This window comes from Melospiza melodia, chromosome 20 (genome assembly GCF_035770615.1).
Source record: "Melospiza melodia melodia isolate bMelMel2 chromosome 20, bMelMel2.pri, whole genome shotgun sequence".
Taxonomy (NCBI): domain Eukaryota; kingdom Metazoa; phylum Chordata; class Aves; order Passeriformes; family Passerellidae; genus Melospiza; species Melospiza melodia.
The window spans coordinates 4,133,564-4,160,439 of NC_086213.1; the positions used below are offsets into that span (position 1 = coordinate 4,133,564).

General features: G+C 38.4%; 2 protein-coding genes across 2 annotated transcripts in view; one reads left to right on the plus strand and one right to left on the minus strand.

Moving 5' to 3' along the window:
* Positions 1-26,876, plus strand: part of RSPH14 (radial spoke head 14 homolog) — a 72,266-nt gene that overhangs the window by 2,375 nt on the left and 43,015 nt on the right. The gene's annotated exons all lie outside the window — the stretch shown is intronic.
* The window catches only part of GNAZ (G protein subunit alpha z), a 49,928-nt gene continuing 26,356 nt past the window's right edge, over positions 3,305-26,876 (minus strand). The window contains exon 3 of the mRNA XM_063172877.1: positions 3,305-5,384. Coding sequence (XP_063028947.1) covers positions 5,040-5,384 — 345 coding nt within the window. The 3' untranslated portion in view covers positions 3,305-5,039. The remainder of the gene's footprint in view (positions 5,385-26,876) is intronic.

A 26,876-nucleotide genomic window follows, 5' to 3' on the forward strand; every position in this document is an offset into this window, starting at 1 on the left:
CAAGTTAAGGCAACCTGCTCAAGATACAGTGCACTGCATGCTTGAATTGGTATTTCAGAATCTTGCATCAAAATTTTACATTTTCCCTTCTATTCAAGGTGTGGATCATCTGTTCATCACAGTGCATTAGTTTCATAAGTGTTTTCATCTGAACATTAGTCTTAAACTTCTCTTCCAGTTGATAAAAATTACAATTTTTAAAATAAAATTGTAACTGAAATTCAGTTACAATTCAGTAGAAATGTTCAGTTAAAAAACCATGCTGTTTAAATTCATAGCAAAGTATATTGTCTGAGAAATTCAGTTTCATTACTGATGCTTGAAAAGAATTAAATGAATGCTTAGAGCCTTGCTAACTGTACATGAATTCTAAAAAATCTAAAGATGTATTTTTACATGGAAGCCATCCTTTTGGAAGTCTTCAATACTTCCATTCACATGAAGGATATTAATATGTTGGGCTAAACAACTTTGTGAACATCAGTATGGAAAAGTCTGTAAAAGCAGCTCTGAGTAATTACTGGAAAAGGTGGGTTTTTTTGAGTCATGTATTCTATTTATTTAGATTAAAAATATAATGTATCTGTAAAAATATGTATGCCTGTATTTAAGAGCTGGAAGATAAATCCTGGAGCAGAATTGTGTCAGTGTAGAATGGACTCAATACAGAGGGCAATTTAAAAGGAAAACAAAAAGGTGCAAAACTTTCTGCTATGAGACAATTTGGGGAAGAATCAAGGATAAGCACAAATATTTTCCTATAAGTAGTAAGAGTCACAAGGCCTGACGTAATTCATTTGACATATTACAGGTACAGAAATAGTCTCTGCTTGGTAATTCAGCCTTTTCCAGCTAGCCAAGAAACTGTTTTGCTCCTTGCATTCACTTTCCACCTCCCATCCAGAAAATGAGGTAGGATGTTGTCCTAGGGTAACAGGTGTACCTTGGCTCAGGAGGTCAGCAGCTCTGCAGCCCTCCAAGCTCCATTTGTGCCGCTCTCCAGAGCTGAGGTGATTTGCAGGGCCAATAAAGCAACATGCTCTGTGCTAGACAAAAAGGAACAGAAGCTGGACATGCCCTTGGCATGAAGTGTGGCTGTTTTAGCTGGGAGGTGGTCAGTGACTCCAGCTAGCTCTATGCCAGGCCACCTGGGCTTTCTCCAAAAAGGAGTCATTTAGGAAAATGTGGTTATTTTGAGCAAATCCACTTACAGAGTATTTTTTGATTCCTAAATTTAAGATGTGTACCAGTATCTTCCAGGAACTGTGGGATAGTTAAAAACCAAAAGGTAGGAGAACCAAAAGACTGGGAGAACACTGAGGAGTAACATTTCCAGAAGGAAAAACAACTTAATGAAAAAAATAATGGGCAGAAGAGAGACAAAAATAGATAGATATATATGTTCAGTAGAGGATAGAAGAGAGAGAAGGGCCAGCAGGAGGAGAAAATTAGGAACATTAAAGAAATTAATAGCAAAACTTCCTCTCTTTATAAAAACAATTACTTGACATATATAATACTTGATAATGTTAGTGAAAGGGTGTTATGCAATGATAAATGACCTTGGAAATAGCAACTGCAAAAATAGTTCTAGGAAAAAATATCTTTCATTTTGGTGTGGTTAACACTGGAAAGGTTTAATAATCTTACCCATTACCTATCCTGTCATTTATGGATACTTCATGCTTTTAGGCAAAAATTGAGGTGGAATGGATAGGATGATGGATTTTTAAGCTTGCCCAAACCTCTGTTTGGGAAGAGCCCAAGAGATAATATTTCTCCTACACTGCTGACTCTCAGTGTCTCCACTCTTTCACTCTTGAAAAATCATAACTAATTGAATGTGTGGATAAGGACTCTTTAAGAATACCTTTTCCCTTCAAAACTTGTTTTGCTGTATGGAGTGCAAGTGCTGAAAGGACAGATGGCATTCTTACTGCAGCAGATGGGACATCTCTTCTGTGAATGTCATTGTTGCCCAGGTGAAGTGAAATCCCAGCTGTATTAATGCAGCTCTTTCAGGTGGCAGTGCACTGCATCACTGATAAACCTGAGAACTGAGAAAATAGATGCAAATTTATTGCATGATTTATCCAGGTGGATGACTAAGAGTCAAGGGATTTAATTTCAGCACCTGTCTTCAGCCAACAGATTTTTTAGTTCTAACTTTGCTATGCCTCAGTTTTCTTATACAATCAGAATTTTTTGTAAAGAAAACTCTGTATAAAACAATTTATTTTAACATCTTGAATTCTTCAGAGGGAAAGTAGAGTAACCATGAATTACTCAGAATACTAAAATCAAAAACATCATAGGAATTAAATTATTAGAGAGTTAATAGCAAGAAATTGCTATGTGACCTGATTATTTAAACATAATTATTTACTTATTTGTTCCTCCCCATGCCTCTGATTTTAAGTCAAGTAGGAGCACAGGTGGTGCTTTACTTTCATTTCTCCTTTCCAAGATAACTTTCACTTAATGGGGACTGGAACTGGCTGCTCTCCTTTAGAAATCCCCTTGGGCCTTTGTTAAAATGTTCTAGGTTGTCCACCTCACTATCTCTAATACTTATGGTAGAAAGACCTTCTTAGTTGAATAAAGATTTTGTTTTTAATATAAAGTGTCTGTTACCCTCCTGATAATTGACTCCACTTTTGGTTTTATCAAGCTTTCTTACCTGGAAGCTGTGCTGTAATGAATGCTGGCCTTTTCTTGTCTCTTCTTTCACTAATCTGAATAGGCCACAGTCCAGTGAGGGAAAGAGGTGAAGGAGACACAACATCTAACAGGCCATTCATTGGGAAAGGGAGCCCTGACTCACTTCCCACCTTTTCCACAATTCAGCTGGCTAATAATTGGATATTACATGTAAAAAAGCAAATTAGACTAGAAATACTGCACAATTTCCCCAGTAAATGATAGCAATTTATAGTAAACAAAGTTTAGAGGAGCTTGTACTAGCAATTACTGAATACAGATCTTAGTAAACTTGCCAAGCCAAGCAGCCTGAGTGCAAACATCCCAAGCAGGCAGCAGCTCCTCTCTACAAGTGAGACCTAAAACCTCACTGTGTGCCATGACAGACAGATCTCTGTGCCTTTATACCTTGAAGGCCCAGCCTCATTTGCTCTTTTGCCTTTGCTCTTCAGGTGTTACAGTTAGCAGGAAATGCTTAAAGGGACCCCATGTCCTCAATACAGGGATAAAATATCTTGTTCAAAATTAGGAAAACTTCACAAGCATTATCCAATCAGTTAACTGTCGTAACACTACTTAATGAACACACTATAGACACATTCAGTATCATTTGAATTATTTATTTTTGAAGTGGACAATTTAAATGTTGATGTTATTAACCATTTTGTTTTAATTTTCTTAGAGCCCTTGGCTGAGATTTCTTGCACTAATCATAGTACATAAGGGGAACAAAAGTAGAAGGTGATTTTCCAGTGTGCATGTGTGTCTGTGTCTCTGTGTACTATGTGCTTTACAGTTATCAAACATTTATTTACACACCAACTTTACACTGATGTCTTTAAGAAGTCTTTTCTATGGCAGGGGAAAAAACCAACTGACCAAAGACTTAGGTCTATATAATCCATGTGAGATTTTCCAGTGTAGTCCCACAGAGCTTCTTATGCATTCAAACTTTTGCAGGAATGTTACTCCATCCAGTAGTGTTTCTTTATGAGATGAAACCTGGAGCTGAGGATTGCATCTCTTCAGTTTCCTTAACTTCACTAAACTGTAAATAATTTAAATTATTAAATTGAAATAACAAGACATTTAGTTATTGTTCATATCGCTCATCTTTAACCTTCTAATAACACATCACATTTTAAAAATAATTTTAAAAACCAACAAAAAAAAGACTTTTGAGGTTATACACTACACAATCTCCATGGCTCCTGCTTCTTGGGAAATATGTTAGAATATTACAATACCCAGAAGGTATTTGGAGCAGTGGAACAGAATTGTCCGTTGGCAACTTTCACATTCAGCAATCCAGACACTACAACAATAATTTAAAAAATTGCTTTGTGATTTATTTTTTTAATCTGTATTAAAAAAGGAACACTAACCTACTTCTTAAATATAATTTGGTTTTTCATGAAACACCACAAGATTTGGCAAAAAAAGATGTAAAAGAAGACTTTTGATGTATAAAACTCCTTAACAGTAGAAGAAACACCGACCTTGATTTGGCCTATTCAAAGATTCATTTCATGTAGTTTTGCTGCATATTTGAAGCCAGAAAGAGCAGAAAGAGCTGCTAGTCAGTTAGGAACTCACAAAACAGTTGCGCACCAACAATTCCTTTAATAGGCAAGGTGTCCATGAGAAACAGGAAAGTAAAGCAGAGGTGTGTACATAGTATATGCTGAGATCATGTGCATGTGCATACAGGATGGATGTGTACATACTCTTGACTGTGGATACCAATAGTGTGGGTGCATGCCCACTCTCTACAGATTTAAGTAGTATTTTGCTTAAACTCTCTCATTCAGTAGTAGCTTCTGGTTTGAACTAGCTTTTCTCCCAAACACAAGCATTCTGCTCCCCACCCTCCAAACAAGTTCATCTGTCACTCACCAGATTTATATTTTTATGTCAATAAAATTTTAGGACAACTGGATGATGAGTCATTTCTTACACAGAACATGATAACACTCCCACTGTAGGAAATGGAATGAGACAAATGGAATAAAAGTGCAGTGACTGTGGTGAAACATCTCCACAGAGTTTGGCCTCAATATTTTTTTTTGTTTTTGTTTGGGGTTTTTGATTTTTTGGTTGGGGTTTTTTCACTGGGGGTGTTTGGTTTTCTTGGAGAGGAGGCTCTCACTCTCCAGAACATAGATTTGGGGAAAATTATGTAGCAGGTTAAGGGGTATAAGAGGAACTGTGTTCATATATCAGATTTCCCCGTTTTCTCTCCTTGGGCTATTAAGCATTGCCCAATTTTTTTCCACTGAAGTGGAAGAAGTTAGCCCCTTTTTTATCACTCCAGGAAAACAGATTAAACCCAAGGATTCTTAGCAGAGGCCAATGTATTTGAGATTGTTCTGAATGATGACATCTGTCACTGCATCAAACACAAACTGGATGTTACTGGTATCAGTGGCACAGGTGAAGTGTGAGTAGATCTCCTTGGTCTCCTTGTTGCGATTCAAGTCCTCAAACTGGCGTTGGATGTAGACTGCTGCCTCCTCGTACGTGTTTTGGCCTTTGTATTCAGGAAAGCAGACTGTTAAGGGGATGCGTCGGATTTTTTCTGCCAGCAGATCTTTCTTATTCAAAAAAAGGATGAGGGAAGTGTTGATAAACCAGTTGTTGTTGCAGATGGAATCAAACAGACGCAAACTTTCTGCCATTCGACTCTGTAGGGGAGGAAAGAACAGGGTCAGCAATAGTGCTTCAGCAGAACTGTGGGAAGCTCACAGCTCTGGCTGCTGCCCTGAGCAGGTGAACTCCATTTAAGAACAATTGAGCATGACCACCACAATTATGTTTGGAAATTAAAATCCAATGCTGCTATAGACTGAAAGAAGAAAGGTCTGTTAAAAATCAGCAGCTGTCTTGAATGTTCCTGGGTATTGCTGCCTCTGTGACATTTACACTGATGCAGCTGGAGCTGTCCATGGTACCAAACTCTCGGGAGGCTGTGTTTATTGCTTGGTTTACACCTATAAGTAGGTGTAAATAAATGCAATGTTTTGACTAGAAAATATTATAGATTATTAAAAGAATTATCACTCAAGTATTGTCAAAAGTAGATACAGAAAATGTCTTAATCATGCATTTTTGGTAAGGTCAATATTTTTCCAGCCTGCTTAGGTTTCAGAAAATGTTATGCATACATCATGAGTCATGGGAGTGATCCAGGGTAAGTGAGCAGCAGGGATTTGGGATATCAAAAACCAAGGGTATATTTGGTTTACAAGACTATTTGCAAATATGTATGTGTTCCATTTGTCTGGCTTGTGTTCAGAGGGCATGAAAATAATCAGTCTGGGCATTTTTGTTGTTGTTTAACTGTGAAGTATTCTGGCCAGTTCTCCAGTTTGGAAGGAACAAACAGTGGAGTAAAGAGGATGACTTTGGCTTTTAATAGAACAAAATATTTCTAATATAAATTCTAAATTCTCCTGAAATTTTTATCAGTTATGTCTAGTGCATCTCCCTTGACTTCAGCAGAGTCACCTGGTGAGAGGAAGAGAGAATAATCATGCACTGTTTATTACACAAAAATTATATGAAAATATAGTTTATTTAAAATTTACTTTTTATGTTGTTTTATTTGGAAATGAAATATATTGTATTGTTATTAGTTCAAAGGAAATCTGCAACAGTTTTGTTCATTATTGTTGCACTAAAGCTGTATACTGAAAAGATGCCTCTTAAAAATGCATAGTTGCTGAAATAGGAGCAGACTGATTTACATAAGCTTTTCAAATTACCTCTTATACTTCCCTCACTTTGTGTTATTACTCCTTTTCATTTGCTAAGGGTGTTGTTCAGAACTCCATCCTGTGTTCTGTGAGTTCCATGGAGGCTGTGCTGTAGCTCTGTGTTTGCAGTGAGAGCCAGGGCTGGTGGCATTGCTGGTCACTCCCACAGCCCCGGGAGCGCCGGCAAGGCTGGCACTGCCGCGGCAGCCAGGGGCAGGGCTGACTCACCAGCCTCTGGGGGCACACTGAAACACAAGCTCAGCCAGACATTCTGATTTGGGGCTGTTTGTTTTCTTCTTCCTTTGTAAGGTGGGGTCATCTGACGCTCCAGCCTAGTTTAAATATCAACAGATTTATAGGTATAAAAACATATGTTTATGCATTTTTTTTCACCATGCAAATACACAGCAGATAATCCCCTGAAACATCATAGATCTGTTTTCAAATACTCCAGATTTCCTTTCCTGATTTTGTAGCTGATAAATAACCAAGCAAGAAATTTTTATCTCAGTCTAAATGTTTTCGCTACTAATAGTCTAAAAAAAATCTTTTAGAGCTAATATAGGTTTTTGGCCAACTCTCAGAACAATCATACCAACAGGATATTGCATTTTAAGAGGTTTGTGTTCATTACTGTATTTTGTAGTGAATCACAACACTGTCTCTCTGCTACCAAATCCTCCATTGGATTCTGTAAGCCAAGGACAAAAGCAGAGAGTTAAACCCTTCCATACACTGGGAGATGTTATGAACATGTACAAGAGGACAGACAGTTTTAAATTATTGTAAACTTGGTGATCTCTTGTGGGATGTAAAGAAAATATTAGTAAATTGTTGATCTTGACACCTAAGAAATTTCTTCTTCAATGTAATATTTTAATATTGGCTCAACATCTGGAAATCATAATATCCTTAACTAAACTGAATACCATTTCTTTCAGTTAAAAAGCAAATAAGCCAACCAAGAATCATTTCCAACAAAGATGCAGGTGATACTATGCCAGTGCTAGGCTGTGGTTGCATGGTATAAATGTGTGATATACCTTGGGAAATGAACCCCCCCAAATCCAGGTCATGATTTTAATAACCAAAGAAGGAAAATGTATCAATGAACAATGAGGAAATGTATCAGAAAGGAAAACCCAGGTCTTGAAATCTTACAGTCATACAGTGGTTCAGGCTGGAAGGGAGGTTAAGTACCCTCTAGCTCCACATCTCCTGCCATGGCCATGGACACCTGGCCTTGAACTCTTCCAGGCATCCAAAGATTCTCTGGGCAACCTGTACCAGTGTCTCCCTACTCTCACAGGGAAGAGTTTCTTATTAATACCTTATCTGAATCTACTGTTCTCCAGTTTGAAGCCATTCCCCCTTGTCCTGTCACTGCAGGCCTTTGTATTTATCTCTCTCCATCTTTCTGTACTGGAACGCCACAGTGAGGTCACCCCTAACCCTTGTCTTCTCCAGGCTGAACAATCAAATTTTTCTCAGCCTTTGCTTATAGGAGAGGTGCTCCATCCCACAAATCAACATGGTGGCCCTCCTCTGGACTCACTCCAGCTCTGGACTCACTCTGTTCTTCCTGTGCTGGGACCCCAGGGCTGGGGCAGCTCTGCAGGTGGGGTCTCACCTCAGTGGGGCAGAATCCCCCCCTCCCCTGCTGCCCACACTGGGGCTCAGCCCAGCGCAGCACAGGGAGGTTTCTGTGTCCCTGCACACAGGGCAGGGCCAGCCCTCACCCAGCAGCATCCCTGAGTCCTTCTCCCCAGCATTGCTCCATCTCCTCATCCCACACAATTTCTTGCCATATCTTAAGTGATAAATCCACAGTTCTAAGGTCAAGGCTGATACTAAACATACACACTATACCCACTCATCTACTCCCAGCAAAACAGGCTCATTTCTGCTTTTGACAATATTGTAAAACTACTTTACATATCATAGGGAAAGTGAACTTGAGAGGGTTGTGGCTTATTATAATAAAAATAGAAGAAATTGTTGTGTGACTCCCAAAGGTGTCATAAAACAGTAAAATAATGATAGGCATTCTTCTCTGCAGTGTCTTTTCCAGTTCTGGAATCCTGAAGGGAGTACGTAGCCAGGTGGTCAGAAAAAAATGTGCTGCTGTAATTTTATAATTATACACAAGCTGGGGTAAAAGCAAGATAATGCCAATGCCTTACCCAGATGGCCTTGTTGGGGGCTAATTGCAAATTCTTCTCTGAGCATAAGAACAAGGAATTGGTTGCTTAAGGGAAAGAACATGCTAAGGAACAGATGGCTGCTTTTATGCTTGCAATAGTTTGCAGAGGCACAAGCATCCCTGGTCATCCTGTGGAACAGTAGAGGTGTGCTTAGCAGGAAAGAGTTCTGAACAAGTAAGCATTTTCAAAAGGGAAGACCCAGTTATCAAGATAGCAAGTAATTAAAAGAACAGAGTTTGTAAATGGAGCCAAATTGTAATGTAGTATCTCCTTTCAGCTTTCACATTAAAGCTTTCTAGTCACAGCTGGGAGAGCTTTGAAATTAAAAATGAAAAATTATGAAGAGAGAAACTATCACAAATAGGGGAATCAACTGCCATTTGTATTAAAAGCTTAAGGACTTCATCTTCCAGTCATTATATCTCTTTCATCGTCATTATTTTAAAACTGGTATGCACTTGGGGATTTGAAAACCCTAACAAAACCAAATAATTTTTTTCTTGTGTAAGCCATAAACAATAATGAATAAAATTTGTGCAGAAATAGTAATATTTACTTTCTAGAAAAGTTAGAAAATCTTTAAATGTCAGTAAATCTTGGAATAACCAGTGGAAGCTATTGCCATTTTCCTGCAGAGGCTTTCCTTGCAATGGTGGCTGACATTTAGCATGTGCTGGTAGCTATGAGCTATTTCACAAAATGGCATGAAACTCTATTTCAAATATCTTCTTTAGAGATCCATGACTTAAAATCTTCTGAAGAAAGCAGATGTAGCTAAAGTATTTGAAGAAGGGACAGTGGGGTAAAAAGGTAATTGAATCAGTTGCATGTTTTTCCTTAAGTTTAATAGACAAAATAAAAAAGGAATCCATTCTGAAAGAAGGACAGTCTACAAAACAAATGAAGGAAATACCATTGCCCAGGACACTCAAAGTCAAAGTAGTTCAGGAATCCAAACTATGCTTGAGTAAAGGCACAGGGAAAACAGAATAATTTCACAAACAAAAATACAGAAAGCAAGTGATAGCTTTGGGTGAATACAAAGAGACACTCTTTTCTTGTAAAAAAGCCTACAATGAGTGCTACTTGAAATGTCCTTCCTGTGTAGCAGTCAGGCAGTCCTGACTGAGTGCTGGGTAAGAGGCACACAAAACTATTGTATGATTCATCTTTTGTTCACAGGAAGAAGACTTCTACAAAAATGTATATGCTCAGGTGGCTGCTGGACAAAATGGGAAAATATTACAGTAATTTAATGAGTTTTTAAAAATTTCTTTCATCTGAAAATTCAAAAGAAGAAACTATCCATTGGAGAGAAGTAAATAGACTTAATCCAACACCTCTCAAAGAAATTAAGAATGCCACTGAGGTAGAATTAAACTGGGATAAAACTCTTTACCTGGGTTGCCCTGTATATATCTGTTTCTAGCCTTGGCATCTCCCAGGAGGGATGGGGTAAGCAATAAGGATCTGACTAGACAAAATAGTTTTGGTTTCTATACTTTTTCTTCCCAATCCTAGGAGCCCAAAATTCTCCTGGAAAATGTTGGAATTCTAAACTGTCAAAATGAGAAGAGGTGACATAGAAGAGTAAGTCCCACTGTGAATTCACTAAGAAGTGTTCTTAAGACACTTAGCAGCTTAACTTATTCTGCCAGCAGACAAACTCATTATCCCATCACCCAAACAATTTATTACCTTGGTCTGAAACCAGTGCAGGAAATCCTGCTCAGTCACGTTGTAAACAAAACAGGAAGGAACTCGAGCTAATTAAAAGCAGCAATGTCAATGTAGCACCTATCACACAGACCCATGCATGCACATGCCATCTATTTATGTCCTTCCTTCCAAAATGCCTTTCAGTGTCCTGCAGATGGGAGGGCTGGGAAGTGTAAAAAGGTGAAAATCTAACATAGCATGTTGGTTTATACCACCACAATGAAGGGAAATTGAAAGGGATGGTAAAAGATTTTATATTGTAGGAATATTGAATCTCTGCTGTGAAATGAGCTTATAGAAGGCTGAGAAACATATGTTTTATGAAGTGGAGCCCTGAAGAAATTTTGTGTGATTTTGATAGGAGATATCTATATATATTGTGAAGGCAAAAAAAATTATTAAGCATGAAACAAGTCTGAGTTTTTTTTTAAATCAGATTCATTCTCAATCAGGAGGAAACTATACGTTAGCAAACAAAATTTGTAAGCTACAAATGAATTCTTCTTTATTTTAAAGGTAATGTCCTGTAATTGTTCATACTTAGAGTTTTTACATGCAAATGTAGAACTGGTAGAGGAGGCACTAGTCAGACTTTGATACCTCTTATTCAGAGAAGCAAGGGAAAATAGACCTTATAAAGTGGGAGTGCAGGCTACTGTGTCCCATGGTGGTTTCCTGTTGAATATTGCTATTGTCTGTACATAGGACTCTGTAGATGATAACTGAATCTGGCACTGTGAAGGAGAATTACAAGAGGACCTTTAGGCTTGGCTATTGTATGGGATGACAATGAACAACATCATGAATATTTCATCATGTATGTTCTCTGTGACTGAGAAAACCCTGCAGTGTTACTAAGGCTTACTGTGGACTAAACCAGACAAAGCAGATTTAATTGGGAATATTACTTTAACGGAGTCCTCAACATTTGTTTTGGAAAATTAATCCCTGACACTTCTCAGGTCTGCAGCAAGTCATGTCTTAGGAGTGCATGCTCAGTGAAATATTGGTGTGTAGTTGTTACATATGAGTAACACTCGTGCCAGTGACAGACTGGGGTAAAGCAATCTTCAATACTATCTATCAAAACTATTTTATATTCCTAGATCAGAAACAATGCAGAATTGTTAATCCTACTAAGTACAGTCTGACACCAAGCTATGGTTGTAGTAAAGGAAGCTGAGCTGAGAAAGAAGTTTGATTAAATTTCCTGACTGGAGGATTAGATTTTTGAGCCAGGCGATTTCCAAGCAAAGGAGCAGGACAACAGGTGCTTCTGCTAGCACCTATAAATGAAAGGGAATTTAAAAAAAGGATATATAGGAAACTCTTAGAAAACAGTGGAGAAGGTTACTGAATTCAAAGGTCAGAAAGGGTGGGACTATCATGATTCCATAGAAATGCTAGAAGATCCAGATAAAGGCTACTCCTGTATGTCTGGCCAGAGTATTAAAGTCTGTTCTACAAACAAGAAAAGGGGCACAATAGAAATGGAGAAATACTCATAGAATGATTTATTGCTTGTGACTGGCTATACATATCTTTTAAGTAAGCTGAAGTACAGGAAAGTTATATTTAGAAGTGACAAAATGGGCATGTGATAGGTGTTATATTTATCATTACCCATAAGAGAATTGCAAGTCCAGAGGAAAGTTCTAGAAAAAGGTATGATCAGGAAAATAGAAATATGGGGCAGTCAGTATTGGTCCTGTGCCTGACAGAACAGCCACACAAGTCAACATTTCTGGGAAGCAGTAATAGGGATAGATTGGCAAAAGTAATGCTGCTGCAGCTGACAAAAGAAACTTAATGTCCCAATGGGCCAGCAGAACAAAACCTACACATTTCCCAGCCAGTGTCCAGCCAGGGCAGTGCTGCCAGGCCTGCAGTAAAAGAACCCAAGAGAGTCACAAAATGGGCAGGTAACTTGGTTTTTATCCCTAAGGGAGAGTTTGGTGTGTTTCAGTTGCTCAGCAAGCAATTGTTAACACTCTGCTTTTACTGCCCCAAAGTCAGCCAAGTTTCATTTTTACAGAAGCCTCTGGCTGCTGCCTTATGAGTGTATGTGCTCTGCTCCTCTGGGATCATTTTGGGGCACAAGCAGTACTAAGAGGGCAAACATCCCACAAAGGAAATAGAAAAATACATCTCCAGGGTCTTTCACAGTGCCAGCATATTAAGATTTCCAGAGTACAAATGAGGATCTTCATGTCATTCTAAGTAAATTTACAGCATACAATACCTATGTTTGCTTTGGGGGGTGGAGTTTTTTAAGCATTGTACAGTATCCCAGGCAAGCTGCATATTTCTGGAGGTTAGCAAAAAACTAGCTTAAAACATTTTCTTGATAAAAGCATATTCATTAAAAATGTCATAGTTCTTGAAAATATATTCAAAGTGTCATTAAAATCCATATTTCAATTGTAAATACCTGGATGTTTTATCCTGAGATTGGGATTTTTATATGGTAATAGAGTCCAGCTTTTCTATTCCTGGTAATAATCATTTGCTTTCAACACTTACTCGGTGTTTTCAAGTGGGGTGGGATTTTTGGTTTTGTTTTCTTCCAGGTCTTTGGATTGCTTGCTTAGCTCAAGTGCAAAAGGAACATTTCAAGCATATATTCATACAACTGAAATAGTGCAAAGTTTTACACATAAAGTGGTCCAGGGCTTCACTGTCCTTGTTTGAGACCCTTAAACTTCTGTCAGCCTTCTGTGTCTAGACATTGACAGAATCACAGAATGGTTTAGGTTGAAAGGGACCTTTACGTTCACCTAGTCCAGCTCCTGCCATGGCAGGGACACTCTGCTAGACCAGATTGCTCAGAGCCCCATCCAACCTAGCCTTGGACCCTTCCAGGAATGGGGCACCCACAGCTTCTCCAGACAACCTGTCCCAGGGCCTCACCACCTTCATAGTTAATAGTGTCATCCTAATTTCCAGTCTGCATCTACCCAGCAGACAGAACTTAACTCTGCAGTGACCTTCAAGGAGAGGCTGAGGGAGCTGAGCTTGTTTGGGCTGGCAAACAGGAGGCCAAAGGGTGACAGCCTACAGTTACCTGTAGTAAAAGTGACACAGAACTCTTCCCAGCAGTATTAGAACAAAGAATAAGCAGCAAGGAATATTTGAAGTTTCGGAGGTTCAGATTAGATGTTAGATTTTCTCTAGAAGACCAGCAGAGCTCTGCAACAATTTGCTGAGTTTTGTGAAATCTACATCCATAGAGGATTTTCACTCAACGAACTGATAAAGCCATAGCTGGCCTGATTTACTGTTGGCAGTAATCCAGACCTTTAGGGATCACATCCAGCCTACATTTCTGTAATTCCATGCAATGTAAAAACGTATTTATAGTTGATGCATAAATAACTATACACACACACAGTTCTGAGCAGGTCTCAAACTTTGCCTCCCAAAGAGATGAATTCAAGCCCAAGGGCTGTCCTTTGATGGAGAGAGTCACTGTCCTGTTGTTGAGGCAGGATGAAAAGGAAATAGTTAATGAATGAAGTTGTGGCCTTTCTGGAACATCCAGGGTTTACTCTTTTCTTTTCTTTGATGCTCTCTGGTCCTTGCAATAGCCCTTAAGGTATTGAAATAGTGCAGAAATCTGCAAGAGAACTACACAGGAATGCACAAGTGAAAAGAGAAATGTTTATCCACTCTTTCAGGCCACTGACTAACCTACTTTTGTATAGTTTATTCATAATCCAAGCTTTTGCTGATACTGTCTGTGTAAAGAAAGAATGCTTTCATTGCACCTTCTTTGAAATGGGCATTTTTCTAATACATTGCAGGATGGGAAAGGGTATTAATAGGGTGAATATTGCTTTCTGACAATTGCCTAATTGAAGTAAAACAATATATTGACTACATAAAAGGAAACTAATATTTCTTTTTTAAATGGCACGGGGACAGATTCCAAAATCTCGTGCCTGTGAATGCCCTTTCTCTGCAGAAAATACCCATCTGATATAAAGAAAAAAGTGCTTATCAAATAAGTAGGTTTTCATTTCAACACACTCAAGCCCAGCTTTCAAACTCTCTGGATCTTTATGAAAGATGTAAGATGAGGAGTCATTTGTAACAGTAGCATTAGGAAACAGAGAAAACCAGCAGGAATTATCATAAGCATGTAATGACTATCATATGAATTTAAATAAACTAGTTCTTTTCAATCTGGAAAAATAAATAGCTGTGAGAGAACACGTCAGAGCTCATAAAACCATGAATGGTATGGAAATGTTGAATAGTGGATTAGTTTTTCACCATTTCTTACAATGCAAGAAGTAAGAAACATCAAATTCATTTATCTGACAGCAGACAAGTATTCCTTCCATACAGTGCATAATTAAATGTAAAACTCTGTCATGAGATGTTAGAGAATCATAATGATAATAGTAAAAGTCAAAAAATGCAATTGGGTTCAAGAAGCAATTAAATTAAAAGGGCACTTAAACAAAGAGATGTCGATGCAATCTGCTGTTCAGTTACCCCTGTTCAGAGGGTAAATTGCAGGAAATATCAGTGTATGCTTGATCTGTTCCATAATTTTCCTAAATGTCCATAGTTGCCCACAGCCAGACACAGAGTGCTGCAGGTACTGGCTGTGACCTAGTACAGCTGCTCTGTGTGTTTTGGCTGTCAGAACAGCTCATCCTTGGGGAGAAATCAGTTGTTTATTTCCCTGTTGGTGACAATTTCTCCTTTATGTAACCCATGTGAAATCGCTTCAGTTCCCAGGCAATTTTGCCTTTCCCGTTAGTCTTGCCCAGCTTAGGAGAAGTTTGTTTCACACACTTCACCATCACTTGAAGCAGTGAGTGTTTCTCACTGAAAGGTAGGCAAAGCTCTTGGCATTAGAAGTACTGACCTCTAGCAATTTGCATTGTCCAATGCTGGATTGTTTAAATGACAGAAAGACAGACAAAGAAAGAAAGAGACTGCTTCACACTGATGCTGAACCAGTTTTCACCAGAATAAGTTGGCCAGTTTTTTCATTCTTCAGTAGTATCTGAACAATAAAAGCAGCCTATTATCCACAAGAAAGGTAAATGGCCCTTTATACTGAGAAATTCACTGCAGGGAAAAAAAATCTCACAAATCCTGAGACCATTTCTCAGACTGTGGGAGATGTGGAGAGGGAAGCATCTTCCCCTCACAGCAGCTGAAATTCTTGCAGGAGACTGGCTTCTTGTTTTATTGCACCTTTGAAGATATTTTGGGTAGGATGCTTACAGAGTTTAGCACAGCAAGAGCTCTTGTGGGAACAACTGCATTCCCTTTGTAGCCTGTCCATGTTGCAAGATTAAGGTAGCAGGAGCAAGTGGGCATTTTTAGCACCCTTGCCTGTAATTCTAACAAAGTTCTTCCCATTGTGGGGGCTCTGAGTTGCCTCCTACTAACCTGGAAGGGACAAAGGCTGAGGGGCACAAAGGTCAGTGTTCAGAGTCAGGAATGAAAAGGCAAGAGGAGGAAAGCTGAAGGGAAACTGCAAAGACCCTCAAGCAGAGCGTCTGAATCTGGGTCTGATCTTGGCCTTTTTTGCCTAAGCTGAGAAAAGTACTAAGAGTGCAAAACCAGCATGGAGAATCTGGTCTTCACTTTCAATAAATTCTTGGTTTTAAGGAACATTAGTGGGATTCAGAACAAATCAATTTCAAGAGATAATTTCTATGAAGTTATTTCAGAGCAATTGGAGAAGAATGAAAGAAATGGAGATGTATGCTGTGAAAATGCTTCTCTCATATTTGAGATGGAAATTCTAATCTGTTGGGCTACAGACAAAGAAGTAAAAATAATTTTGTTGCATTAGGACTATATTTAAGAAAACCCCAAACCCTCTGATGTTGTGGTCTCAGGTTACAGGAACACATTTTCTCTTCACTGAGCTCTGTCTCATTCAAATTGCAAGATGGACAATGTCCTGTGGTAGTCAGTATTTATCTTTAGAGTCACAACTCAATTTATAGCTTCATGCTTTACTATAGGCTTGCTGTTTATGAACTGCTCAAAAACCAGAATTACTGGTTTCTTCTCAAGCTTATAATTATTGTATCTGAATATTTCATTGACTACATTTGTTTCCACAGCATGTTGTCAGATCAAGAGGTGCTGTTGAAAGGAACTTATAAATAGGGAATGAAACAATCTATACAATGAGAAATTATAGGGAAGAAACAATCTATACAATGAGAAATTATAGTTAGAAGGAACCCAGTAATTCTAGACACCCAATCTAATTTTCTAGAACATAAGTTTTCAGCACATATTTTAATTATTTAACAAAGATTAATAGGTTTTTCAAGATATCAGTAATATCTGATGTAGCTCTGAATAATCAGACCTACTATAAATCAAATCACAGCATCTCCAATTAGGTTCCTTTGAGAAAAGTAAGGAAGAATGTGGGATTACCTAATAAAATTATCATTTAATAAACACATTTGGAACTAAAAAGGAACGTGGACCTATGCCAGGTTCTAGTACAGATTTTCAGTAGTGTTCCACTGCTTTAGCCACATTAACCTTCTGCTTTCCTGTAACCCTGTGTTCCATTCATTTCACATTTTCCTCCCTCTGCTAGAGATGATGGCAGTGTTCCTGCAGCTGACAGTCTTATCTATCACACGAGCCCCCATTAATCATAGAAAAATCCTTGCATTCATTGAAAGAGGCATAAAATCTGTGGAAAAAACCCATCATCAATATAAAGTTGGAATCAAAATATACACAAACAAGCCAGCCAAAATAAGGTTACAACAACATTCTCCCATTTACTAACTCTTGATTATTTGATTGCACCAGAGCACTTAAATTCCTCTCCACCTCATCCTCAACCCACAATGCTTCACAATTCAAACTTACTCCCAACCTCCTCACTCTTCCAGTGCTGTTTCCTCCTCTGACTTGTACATTCCAGATGAGGAACAGTGCTTATATAATTTTGTACCATTAGAGGCTGAGCAGATCTCCATAATAATGGTTTGTACCATTCATATTAGCACAGAAATTTGCACAGTTTAAAATAATTCAAACGTGCAAAAGAATTAGGAAAAAAACTCATCACCTCTGAGACCCTGGCTGTGCCATCTGAAACATAAAGATCTTGTTAAAATAATGAAATTCTTAATTGTTTTTCTTTTGTAAAAATGGTCAAAAATATTTTTTTCCCTGCAAATTAATTCTTTCTTTAAAATCACCATACATCTCACCATTTGCAGAAAGGCAGATTTATTGCCTTCTGTCCCCAGCTTCCTCATGACTAGTGTAGTGCACTAAGAGTCATTTTGGTGTATTTAAGGGTCTCTCTAGGTATCAGAGAAAGAATCTGAGAAAGAATCTTGGCTGTGGCTGCTTCTAAATGGATCCTCTTGTATTACTCTAAAATTCCTTCTCTCCTACACTGGGGAAAAGCTCTTGTACTTTAATCCTAGAATTTGCAGTGCTAGAAGATAGGGCTGTGCCTTTTATACATCCATCACCAAATTTTCTTGTTGATTGTGTGTGTGAATTACAGTGAGAGCAGATTGTTTTTCCTTAAACTGTGGGATTCCATACATCTAACACTTCACATTATTTGTTTTATCTTGCCATGTAATAATTCCAGCTGAAATTGATAGCTGAGATCAAGAGGGGTGTCAGATGTGCTGAGACTGAGTTAGACAAGGAGGTGTCTCCTGGGACTCTCCTCTCTCAGGAGACAACAGGAGCAGCATTATTGCCTTATTGCAAAAACATTCCCATGTTGTGGGATCACAGGGGGAATCACAGGAAGTGCTGGTGGAGTAATGGCAAGTTGGATGACAGAACAGAGCAACAGGGAAGGGAAAAAGAGAAGCTATTTGAACATTTGATTGTTTCTCATAGTACAGAACTACTTTTTTTTTTAAATGTTTACTAACTTTTTTTTAATACTAAATTTTTTATTTTAATGTTTACTCCGTGTGAGTACCAATGCAGCAGCCTTGGCAGCCTGCCTGATGTCTTTTGCAACAAATCAACTTCTAGTGTTGTCTCTGTAAAATAACTCCTGTGTGGTTGGAGGACTCTTAATTAATGGATCTAGGATTGAATCAAGAAAGGGACATTCTGAGAATTACTTATAACAGAGGAAACAAGGAGAAAACTAACCAAGTTACCAGCTTTTGCAGGCTGGAAGGGATTTCATTTATTTGCAAGGCTGCTTCTCACTTGTCCATTTCTCAGATTTCTTAAGGAAGTGTAGACTGATTTTCTATTCAGTCCTTTAAAAGGGAAAAAGCTCTTGGGTTGTGTACTGCTTTCCTATTTTCAACTTAGAGTTTAAATATTAGGTCAGAAATACTGTAATTAATTTTGTACCCAGTTATAACAGAAAATCATTTTGGTCCAGTGACTCCTGAATCTGTCCTAAGCACAGAGAGAACCCGAGATTCCTTCTCCTCCAACTTCTGCTTTCCACTGCATTCGTTCCAAGTCCCTCTTCAGGTTTCCATGGAAATAGCACAGAAGTGTGCTTATATTCTTGGCATTAAAATATTCATAAAAAGGGATAAAGAGATGGTTTAAATGACAGATGCTGTATTGCTGAAGCAGGCAGTCAAATTTAGGGTTCTTGTCTGTAAACGATCATGTGTGTAAGCGAATGCATTCTGGAGAGAACAGGCCCAGAATAAATTCCTCACACTGGTAGGACAAACCTGACCTGCAGAGAAGGCAGCAATGGAATGCAAGATTTCCCAAACAATGCAAAATAAAATGCTGCTAAGATTTTGCTATTAGAAGTTGAACCCTTTCTCAGGGAAAGAGAAGATGATTTAAGCTTACAGAATTACTTTTGTTAACTGAAAAAAATATTGCACAACTCCAAACTATTTAATTAAATTTTAAAATCTTACCTGTATAAAGCTGTTAATTCCTTTCAGTTACTGCCAGTAGAATTTTTGATACAAAATTTAAATTTAACCCTTTAAAAAGGCTCTCATAGATTTGAGCTCTTGAGTACATTGAATATTCTAAAACAACTTTAAAACCTCAATATTCTTTTAATCTTAGAAAATCTAACTGGAAGCAGGAAATACACTGACTTATCTGTATTTTTATTAATTAATCTTATTCAGACTAATTATTTTGGTTGTTTATTCATTATAGAGATTTAACTTTAGCACTACTAAAATTATTCTAGTAATATAAATAAGCATTTATATTCTAGGAAATCTGTTTTTATGATTCAAAATATAAACTCTAGTCCTTAAAAGACCATTGTATGGGCAGATTCCAATGCAGTTCATTGATCCTTATGGAGAATGGAGTACAGTATGTAATATAAAGGCGGCTTTTAAAAATTTATGAAAAATAAACAGTAAATAGATGTAGAATTTAAAAACTTGCTGATGGAACATTTACTGCATAGAGACTTGGTGTGGTTTTCATTTTCCAAGAATAAAAGTATACTTAAAATATAAGTCCATGAAAATAAACACTTCAATATGTCAAAATAGTGCCCCTTTTAACAATGGAAGTCAAGAATGTTGTATTGACTTGTTTGCATTCAGCTACTCTCAAAAAAACTTGCAAGTCATAAGGCAGACGACCAGTGCATACTGATGAGGATCTATCCAAATGTTTATTAGTCTCTATCTATAAAATCAGCCTGACTTCTGGCATGTTTATTGGTAAATCCTTTTTTTGAAAGACATTCAAACAAGGGTAATATGCCAGTCTGCTAAACCAATTATCCAAGCTCTGCGTGCAACAAATATTCTGGGACAGTTTTATGCTAAAAAAGTGTTTGAAGAAGTATCTCTTCATAAAAAGAAGTGTCTCTTTCAAAAAACACCTTTTTTTTTATAAGCCATACACATCTGGAACTGAGAAAAGCCAGACAGACAAGGAAGATTAAGCCACTGATGCAAATTGATAGAACAATCAAGAAGTAAACCCCTCATCTGCACTGCTCTACCACAGAAAAATAACATTATAATATGGAGAAGTTTAGGAATTGTTGTAGAGTCACTACAGATCTGCTCTTTTGACTGCATCCATGAAGTTTAATAACTAACATTTGAAAAACAATCATACAATTCTGTATTATGATGCTGCCATTCAGGCTCAGCTCTGGGGATTGGGCTCCTGGCACAGCAATGTGTGATATAAATGCCAACCCAGAATCAAGGGGAGCACATCCAAAGGAGCAGCAAGGACTTAGAGGAGAATTTGTCATCTGCTGAACAAGGACAGGGAGCAGCAGGACACTAAACAACCATTGAAGGAAAGATCCTTTGAGGATACATTAGGGGATTTAGACAGCAATGGCTCAATCATTCTTTCTGGAAGGTGCATTTGTCATCATCTGACACTTCCCATTTTTAAAAACTTATTTTTCCCACCAGAAATGCCCCATGCCCTAATCAGAGCTGTATGACACAGATACCACTTCAGCACTGAATTTTAAGAACAGTGGAGGTATTTTATATCCAGGATTTATTACCATAGAAAACCTGTTGCTTTTCAGCTTGCACTTTTGGATATTCATGTAATTTCCCTATTGTTCACAGGATAATCATCTCCATAATAGAGAAAATGGTAGAATTATAAAAGCATTTTCAAGCTGTTCCACAAAACTGTGGTCACTTCTTAATGAGCATGTCCTAGAATCCTTTGTGTAAGGCCAGCTGAGAAGGCACCTTGAAAAAGCCCTCAGTGGAAACAAGGTTATAATTTCTCTAAAATCTTCACATTAAGGAGAACCTGCAACTAACTGAAATCATACCATCTGTAAAACCCACATTCAGAATTATTTTCCACTAAATCTCTAACTAATCACTCCCAATTACCTTCCATTCAAGATAGATGCTGGCTGCTTTGGAGCACAAAACCTCAAAACATGGGACAGGGCTCCTCAGCAAAAATACTAATGCATAAATGTTAAAATCATATTATTTATTAATCTTTATGCCTCTAGTGCAAAATTGAAAACTAATTGATGCCATCTTTAACCTAATAATCATTCTTATAAGTGGGATAAAAAATGAAAAATCTCAAGATTTTTTTCAGAGTATTATAGATGGGAAAGACTTCAGATCCCAAGCAATAAAGCAATCTACCAGCAGGGCCTGTAAATTCAACACATAATCATGTAGGTGAGCCAAGAGTTTATCTTCTAACTCATCTTCTCTTTGCTGGCCAGCTGCACCTCACTTGGCACTGCCCTGCTGGGTGACTGATGCCCTTTCAGCAGGAGCTGTTATTGAGCTTTGTCAACTTCAAAAAGTGACAGAGTGGTGTTACAGATTAGGGATGAATTATTCATGAGAATAATTATATTGATGAGGGAGAATGATTGAAAAATCAAACTGAGGAAAGCCAGACATTTTTCTTCTGTGTTTCTTAGCTGTACAGTGCCTCACTTCTCTCTGATATTGTGCATTGTACCTGTACATTGAGCAATACAACAAATTGCATATAAAACTGATTTCTAAATAAATAGGAAAGTCAGCTTCATGAGTCAGAAAGCAAGATACCATCCAGGATCTATTTACCAATAAAGGAAACAATTGAGAATGTGCAGTATTAATAAAGAAAATTCATACTAATAAAAATTAGCAATTTCCTCATAGCGAATAATGAATGCAAAGAGCACAGAAATACAGAAGTATTAATCAGGAAAGCAAAATACAAAGAATTAAAATCTGGAGCCTGGTTTTGCTCATATTAAAATCAGTGGTAACAATATTTTAATTCATTTTGTTGTTTGAAAACTACTATCAGTAAAATGAAATCAGCATCTATGATATAATCTGTTGGAATCCTGTACAATTTCCCAATACTTTCTCTTCAGTAAAACAAATATTTCAACTATTAAGCTCCATGTATGATGATATAAATAGAAGGATTTTCATCCATATCTAGTTTTATATTTTACAGGACACTTTTAAACCACTACACCCATCCAAGCCAGGAGCAGACAGGTTTCCAGGCAAGTTCTTCCTCACTGGCTCATCTTTTAGCCTGGGGACAGCCTGTCCTGCTCCTGTGCCTTTAAAATTTCCTTTTTGCAGGATGTCCAGCTTTCCTGGCCTCAGAACTGTCCCCTCAAGGGACAGCCAGTCTCCTGAACAGGCCAAGTGCAGGGTGTCAGTTCTGCTGAGCTCCCTCCTGGCTGAGAATTCCAAACTCGTGTTGTGATTGCTGTGCCAGGGCAGCCTGCAAGCAGCACATCACCCACCAGCTCTCCTGCTCCTCCTGCAGAGCTCCTGGTCACCCATTGCAGCCCTCCAGTGGTGCCAGTCATCCCAGCACATTTCTGGGATGGCAGCTGTGTCACTTTTCCTGCTGTGCACTGCCTTCCAGCTCCCTGCTTTGTTGCCCATGCTGTGGGTGTTGGTGTAGGTGCACTTTAGTTGAGTTACTGATCCCACCACTCCTGGGGGAATGAGCACTATTCCTACTCATGACCATTCTCAGGCTTTTCCTTGGTTTCTGACACATCAATAACCTTTGTGTGCCTGCTGCCACCTGGATCAGCATTAGCTGCCAGAGGAAAGTTGGTTCAGCCTCTTTCCTAAAGCAACATGTTTAGAAACTTAGAATCCATCCAATGGGTAGAGAAGTGTTGATAGAATCTCTCATTAGAGAGAATTGAACCCCCCACTATTTCAAGTCAGTATTTATCTGACCTAACTTCCAGCCTTTCTCTGTTAGATTACATATTTCTTTAAATATTGAGCATTTTTTGCTCCTTCAGGTATTTATTCACTAAGCAGGTACTTCACTTTTTTTTAGCTCTACAAAACTAATTAACCTTTTGAAACCTTTTTAAATGCTCTAAATCTCAGTCTGGATTGCTGGATAGCAATGACAGCCACATGCTCTGCAGAGCACTGCCTCCAGGACATTTTAGGCACAGCCACAAAGCATTTACTCTTGTCAACTTTCATTTTATTTTTTTAACATATCCTTAACCTCCTTTGTTAACCTCTCACATTTCCAATTCAGTTGGATTTTTTTTCCTTTTTCCATGTGCGGGTTGTTGAGGGGTTATTTCTTTCTTTCTAATTCCTGCTTTGATTTTATCTCTGAAGAGCAGCAAAGGCACTCAGCAAGCTCCTATTGGAGCCATCCCTCTGTGTAGCACTGCCAGGAGGATGCACACTATCAGTACAGGCTTTATAAAAATTAGTGTACTCTGACAAGCCCAATGACATCCCTCATCAGTATTACCAGGGTGCTACTGCACAAACATTTACACCAGCAGAATTCCAACTGATCTGGGGAAATATCAGTGGAAATAAGCTCAGTGGGAAGGCTCAGGCTGCTGGAAGCACTGGGAGCTTTGCAGGACCAGGCTGCAGCCATTGTCAGCAGCTGTGACACCCAGTGCTGTGCTGGCAGGGAAAGAGCAGAGGGAGAGAACATCAGGTGGGGAACTGAGAGGCCTGGCTGTCCTGGAGGAGGTGCAGCACATCTGAAACACCACCATGGCCTGCTGCAAAATCAGTATGGGCACAAGCTTCCTCCTCAAAAATGAGAGACTGAAGGATTCCTCCCTCTCATTTTATGCTAAATTGGCTTAAACTCTTATCAACAGTTTATTATCACTGCTGGGAAATGGCTGGGAGTTGGTTCCTATTAGCAAAGTAAAATCTGGCCAGTCAGAAAATCCTGAGAAAAAGTACACAGAGAGTAAGTGGACTTTGTATTTGGAAAACAAGTTGTTTCTATCAGCTTAATAATGGAAAGAAAGGACAGTATCAAGCTTAAATATCCAAAAAAAATAAGTGACAGGAGTTAGAGAGCTGAATTAATTGGAGTAGAGGAGTTATTCATTGTCTGCTAATTTTGAAGTATAATCAGGGGACACTGTCATTGGTTGACAAGTTAAAAGTTTAACTGAGCGTATTAATAGCTTTCAAAAAATGCATTTTGATGCTCAGAAATCTTTCCCAAGATACAGGCATACGTATTCAGTCTTGGCAGCACACAATCAAAAAAAAAAAAAGCAGTAAAAGTGCAGCAACAAGGGCAAATTACTAAATCTCTGCAAGTGTATAGGATCTGTTTAATGCCCAAGCTTATTTAATACCTTAGTTAATGACAGCAGGAGTAACTATAGTAACAGATAACACTACTTTAATACATGCCATGGACACAGGCCAGCTTTAAGACAACAATATTGCAGAATTAGAATTAATTTCAGCTGTATGCCAAGGCACAGAGATTTTTTAAAATTCATGTAAGTAATTCAATTCAGGGATTTTGCAGAATTGACAGAGAGTAGTCACTAATGATCCTTACAAAGGAAACAAGCAAAATGAATTTCAAGTTGGGTTTTGCATACATAGAATATTTTCTATGCAAAAAACAAGGAACAAAGAAAGTTATATCTGAAAAGGCTCTAGTCTAGATTCAAACTGCCCCATGAGAATATTTCTAGGTATGTTTTGGTGATTGGATTTACAAAATTTTTGGATTTACAAAACTCTGTAGCTTAAATAAAACTGACCACCTCTTGCAACAGCCTATAACAAATATCTATATTTTCTGTAGAATGGCCTAGAATGGCCCCTTTTAGCAGTGCTGTCTAACTCAGGCAGAACATGCTGAGCCAGTGTTGCACTGACTGGTATAAAAGGTTATTAGGATGATTACCCTGTAAGGATATAAGTGTAAAGGCACTAGACAAACTTAATAGTAAATTTTGAAAAAGAGAACATGAAGAATCCTGTAGCCCTCCAAGAACAAGAATGCTCAGGGACCAGTCCATGGCCAATGCTGGCCTGACAAGGTTGTTGATTTGACCTGCAGTCTAAATTACTGACTTGTAATAATGGGAGAAAGTTCTGAGAAATCCACCACCACCACAACTCACTCTGAAGCTGTATTAACAGCAAGGATCCTCCTCTGTTCCAGCATTTCTGCTGGTTTTTAAGGCTAATTGGACTGCACTACTCTGTCCAGGGTTGGCATACCACAGAGAGTTGTTACAGCTTCTACACCTACAAAAATAACCCAAAGTAGCTGTAGCTGTTTTTCTAGACCAGGATGGAATTTTCCTTTTTTGTTTTTTTTTCATGTTGGCACATTTCTACTCACTGTGATTCTTAAGTAGACAACATAAAAAATTATGAGAGAATTATGAATTAACAAAGCTTCTCTAGCCACCAGATGGATTCTGAGTTTCTAAACTCAAACCACATTATTCTTTTTGTGGCATTGGGCTTCAGTGGGATCTTGACCCCTTACAATGCAGTCAAGTGAATTTCCAAGCCACATCCATATCATCAATATTTCTCATCTGTCTTTTAAAAGTTGCTCAGTTTCTTGTTATGGTTGCATTAAAAGCTACACATTTTGATCACAAAGAAGTAAAACTGATTGCCTGAACTATGCCACTCTGCTTCACACATATTAAATTTCAGAGAATCGAATTAACTTCTGAAGATTAAACCTCTACATGTCCAAGAAGCAGATTTTCCATAAGGCTAGGCCAGGCCTGTCACATGTGCCTCAAATTATGTGGCATTCCTCACTGTTCAAGGGATTCTTTGAGGGCAAGTTTACAGCTTGCTTCTAAGGACACTATTTGCAATAAGTCATCCAGAGAGCTGCACATGCAGATGACAATATTCTGTCAAAGAGCCTTGTATTGCTCTGCTGTGTTCCTGCTCTCACTCCTTGCTTGCTATAACCAGTGCTCCAATTTCACTTGGGTCTTTCCTGTACAATATATTTGAGATGTTCATGGCTTTCCAGCCCCATTGAGAGAGCAGAGACATTCAGTTCTTTCCTTCACAAACTGATTCTTTATCCAATTGACATTATCCAGTGTGTATGATCAGCTCCTCTGCCTGTCAGGGGCTGTGCCTTTCTGACTCATTCCAATTCCCCAGTGCTTGACAGGTGCCTTGTTTTCATGTGTACTACACTGCTGCCTGCTTTAACCCTGCAGTTCCAGAGCAAGCTTTACTGCCTCTACACTGGCAGGCATTCCTGGAATTCAGCTGGGTTTTGTTTGGGTTTTTTTCCCTTCTTTTATAGTTTGAAGAGCAGCAGCATTAGTGATCCTGGATCACTGAGATTTTAACTTAAGTTCTGTTTATTCATCTGTAAGTATCTATGTCTTTCCACCTAAGAACTATTCTGAGCCTAAAGTTCATAGGATATTTAGGAGCATTCTGCCACTCCTGATGCCTCAATGTTTTACACTTGCCTTAGTGCTGTAATGCTTGGAATTCATTTAAAAATCACAGCAAAACACCTTGCCCAGTCTAGGACTTTTGAATACAGGCAGTCAGAGAGACCAAAACCAGGAGTTACATCATCTCCCAGGCATTTGGCAGGGGGGATTTTAGCCAATGCCTGCTGGTACCTAGTCAGAAATTCAGTCATCTAATTCAGATGTAAGTCTGACAACTAGCCCTGGATACCAAAGCAGGCAAACACTGCCCAGTAGGTCCATTACTTCTGTGCCATGGTTTTCCAAAACAGGTAAAGTCTTTCTGGTTTTGCC